The sequence below is a fragment of the Poecilia latipinna genome, unplaced genomic scaffold (genome assembly GCF_001443285.1).
Source record: "Poecilia latipinna isolate Pla-1442-1.1 unplaced genomic scaffold, P_latipinna-1.0 Scaffold413, whole genome shotgun sequence".
Lineage (NCBI taxonomy): Eukaryota > Metazoa > Chordata > Actinopteri > Cyprinodontiformes > Poeciliidae > Poecilia > Poecilia latipinna.
This window is the reverse complement of record NW_015113029.1, coordinates 138,459-142,863: the sequence shown is the minus strand read 5'-3', so window position 1 is coordinate 142,863 and position 4,405 is coordinate 138,459. Positions and strand designations below refer to the sequence as shown.

Sequence of the window (4,405 nt, the reverse complement as noted above, 5' to 3'; positions counted from 1 at the left end):
CTGTGGTGTGTTTATGAAAAAAAAAAAAAAAAAAAAACTATAAAAATGACATAAGAGATCACATAAATGTATTTGAGAGGTGACAATTGTCATGGTTATTAGTGCAATGCTGCAACATCATTAAAAGCCTGCAAACAGGTCAGCGACTGTGTGTGTGTGTGTGTGTGTGTGTGTGTGTGTGTGTGTGTGTGTGTGTGTGTGTGTGTGCATGTGTGACAGAAACCTACTTGGGCAATTCAGGGGGCCACGTCTCACAGAGATTTATTTTAGCCACCCGGCTCTTCTGGGAAAAATAAGGGGAATTAAAACGCCCTTCTGGCACAGTGTCTCTGTCAGTCACTCTTACTGGCTGCTGTGCGTTAATAAGTTGTGACTGCCTCTAAGGTCATCTTTCAGAATAACAGACTCCTAATAAGAGACGGGCGTCTAACAAAACACACGCCAGGCAGCAGCCCGAACGGATTCAGAAGGAGAGGATATAAGCGCAAAGATGATTGAGCTGTTTATCCGAGAAGATGAGCGCCGTGGAAGTAATTTGCTTTTGTTTCGTTTCAGTCGGCGATGTCATAAAAGTGGACTGGACCTGAGAAACTGCTCGACCTGCCAGAAGACTGCTTGTATTGTGTACAGGTGAGCCAATAGCGAAATCTTTGATCTGACATGTTTATTTATTTGTTGTTGTTTTGTTTTTTTTTTTACTTACAGGTGACACAGACTCCTCTGGTGTGTGATGAATTTAGTGAATTTGTGCTGCTTCTTGGTGTTTCGTTTGCTCAAGTAGAGACGACGTCGAAAAGGAAGACATGGGCTTTGACTATCTATCCAAACACTTTGGGTGAACGTAAAAATGTGGACTTTGCTGAGAGGGGTTGGCTAAAGCATTCGATTTATGGATACGCCTGCTGCTTTTCATTTCTCTGAAAACGTGATGGATTTGCATCACACCTAATGAAAAGCTCAACGTTGCCACTGCAGTTGAGAGAGAGAGAGAGAGAGAGAGACGTCTTTGTCTCATTTCATAATACAGAAGGACAGTAGTGTGTTTTCGCCTCAAATCTTCGTAAACGTCAGTAAATGTAAACAGTAGCTCCGTGCGGCAAAGGAGAACTACTTCCCCACGTTTTTGCCATTTCATTCTCTCCTGTGATTATTTGTGAGCAAACTCTTAGACTGTGATCAGGATTAAGACAAGAACAGTTATCTACATCTATAAGTTTCTTTCATTGTAAAGGATAAACTTTCAATTTTGCTGATGGAGTTAAGACTCTGGTTTTCAGTCTCAACGTACAGAATGGTTTTGAATTATGTTGGCTTTTTTTTGTTGCTCATCTAACGTTTTAGGATTCATCATTCTTTTTTTCTTTTTTCTTTTTTTTTTTTTTTTTGTACTTCCCATATCTGTGCCTTGTCTTGGTTTGCACTCATTTGCAGAACTGTTGCGTCATGCGTAGGCAGCAGAAAAGGTAAAACTTCAACAATTTGCCCCAGTGATATTGGGAAGCAGGAAGCAGGTTAAGTGAGGTTCTTAAATCTAAAAGTATTCTCCTCCTTGTTCCGACAGTAACAGCTGTCTTCAAATATTCAAAACCTGTCCCTTGATCTACTTACTTTCAAAACTGCTTGTGTTTTAGAGAGATAGAGATGTTGAAGTGCTAAATGCTGCATGTTGGCGTCTGGCCCTAAGAGGCCGAGGCAGACATGAGCATTTTCACATAAGACGTGTCTTTAGAAGAATATGGGTGCCAGGCTGGAAAATGTGCTCATGTCCAAAGTAATTCTGAAATCTGATAAGGAAAGGCGTTGCACATACAGACTACCGTCACACAATGCAACTTGTCCGTAGCAGCTCTTAAGTAACAAGTGGCATGAAGAAGTTTTAACCTCCATACAAGTGATCTGGAAATCCTTAACTCAAGTTTGAGTTTGTCCAAACGAAACCTTTAATATGTTTAATTAACAACTTCTTTATTTTTGCCATGTCTCCATCCAGTGTCGAGTACGACTTCAGGCAGCAGGAGCGACACTTCTTGGAGGTTCTGAATCACTCACCGGGTGACAGCAGCAGTTTCCCCGCATATCTGGCGGCGCCTTCAAACCTCGGCCTCCTTCGAAACGCCATCTTTAGGAACCTCACAAAGACAAAGTTGAAGAGCAAAAAGCTGTGCAGGACTCTGCTCAAGTGGATTCCAAGAAAAAAATCGTCGGCCGTAGATCTCTGCATTGCCAGCATGTGACCAGCATGAAAGATTCCACCCTGAACTAAAGTTTGGAATAATCGTAATAAAAACTAACCACAAAACTGGCAGCTACCCATTACTAAGAGACAGTAGGTGATTGGGTTATCCTTCAATCAACCAGTACTATGGTACCTCTGGCTACTAGATATGGTAACATAGCTTTTCTTTTTTTTCTAGAAGTTTTCTTAAGACAAGTTTAAAGGTAAAACAGAAAAAAAACAACAAAAAAAACAAAGTGGAATTTAGCAGAATTCTAAAAATATTTGTTCTAAAAGCTGCTGCACTGGGCTATTCAGAGCATTTATACAAGTTTTCATATTACCTTAATATGTTCAAATTCAAATTCTGTTATATTGCAGCAACAAACGTCAGAGCGTAATATTTGGATTTTATGTGACAAAGCAACGTAAAGGTCATAGTTATATAAAAAGAAACTTAAAAGAAAAATTTAACTCAAAAAAGTGCATTTGTGTCCAAGCCATTACTCTCATAACCCACAATAAAGTCTCCAGCAGCAAAACTTCAGAAATCAGACTTAAAATGCATGTAATTTAATCTCAGTAGAAATTAACTGTTACGAGACAAAACGGCTTACGAATAATGTTGAAAACATGTTGAAAGCTTGGCTGCGTAAATGAGGTCATCACTCTAAATAATGTTTCCACTCATTTCACCAAACCCTTTCATTTGTCACTGCAGTAAAACGGCGGTTCAAAAAGTCTTGACTTGGACGCACCAAACAGAAATGGGTGTTGCACTTCCCAGATTTTTTAATAAATTTTTTATTTCATTTCCGTCTATCACATAAAAAGCAAATAAAAACAAAACACATTAAAATTTCCTTCTAGTTGTACCTTTGCAACATGGAAAGTAAACTTGATGGGTATTATACCCAGCATGAGTGGTCCACAGCCTGACAACTTTTATATGTCAGAGCAGGAGGCGGCCTGTCCTCGAAGATGTGTGGTTGGGTTTTTTTTTTGTTTTTTTTTTCTCAATGTATCCCTGGTTGATGCATGCTGTCAGCACAAACAACTGAAACCAGAAGCTTAGATAAACAAAATAAAAAAAAGAAAAGAAAAGAAAAGAAAACACCATTTCTCACCATCTGAAGTTAAGTCAGAAAAAAATATTATCTTTCTTTTGCTCAGTTAGAATTACAAAAATTATTCAGATTTGTTTATTGACACATTGAGACAAGGAGAGGAACAATATGTCAGAGATGTAAGTTTTAACGTATTCAAAAGAAATCAGAAATTCAGATAGATTTCCTAAGTACTTGGTAGTGTTGCCTTTGAATTGTATGACTTTGGTCAAGTGTTTTGGGGATGCTTCCCACGAGCTTCTCGTAAAAGTTTGCTGGAAGTCTGACCGATTCCTCCTGACGGAACTGGTGGAACTGGGATAGTAGACTGGTTTTCTCACGCAGCGAAAACAGTCCCACGGGGTGATGCTTGAAACTGCATCTGTAAATTATACTGAAGACATTAATAAATAAATCTCTGAGATATTCTCTCATTCTTGTGGTATATAACAAGTATAAATCATTTTTGTAATTCTATCTGATCTTTACCAAGAGAAGTTTGGTCTGATTTAACTTTAGACAGAGGAGGGGGGGGAGTTATATCTTTTTTTTATTCAGTGTTTTGGTTTCAACTGTAAAATTTGTGTTTTGCAATTCATTTTGAGCCTGATTTTAGCTACTTTTCAAAAATGGTATAAGGATTTCTTTGTTTTGCTTTTCAGTGTTAATATTTAAATAAGCCTGGTTGTATTTGAAGACTAAACCCAATCCCAAATTTCTATATCTAATTTTCTATATAAGACTGTTTGTTCTCTTTGCACTGTTGAGATTAATACATCTGACTGAAAGTTGACCTATTATCTCGTTCCCCTTAGAATAAACGTCAGGAACACAAGCTTTGTTTCACTGACTGCTGATTTCTCCCCGGTGTTGTGCGATTCCTAATAAAGATTCAGCACGTTTGACCATTTTCGCGGATGCAAAATGGCCACACGGGGCCCAGAAAAATAGAGAGATCTCCATTATGTCTCTGTCAATCGTGCGACGGTCTCAAAATCCCCAAACAATCTGAAGTTCATAAAGGGTTTCGGAGGAAAACAACAACGTGACAAAGGCTGCAGTGAAGCATGAGCCACAGACGGGT

General features: G+C 38.7%; 1 protein-coding gene across 1 annotated transcript in view; it reads left to right on the top strand.

Annotated features, from left to right (window-relative positions):
• Positions 1 to 4,154, top strand: part of LOC106950640 (uncharacterized) — a 14,203-nt gene extending 10,049 nt beyond the window's left edge. Inside the window, exons 3-4 of the mRNA XM_015037645.1 lie at positions 556 to 630; positions 1,991 to 4,154. Coding sequence (XP_014893131.1) covers positions 556 to 630; positions 1,991 to 2,234 — 319 coding nt within the window. The 3' untranslated portion in view covers positions 2,235 to 4,154. The remainder of the gene's footprint in view (positions 1 to 555; positions 631 to 1,990) is intronic.
• Positions 4,155 to 4,405: the final 251 nt, after the last annotated feature.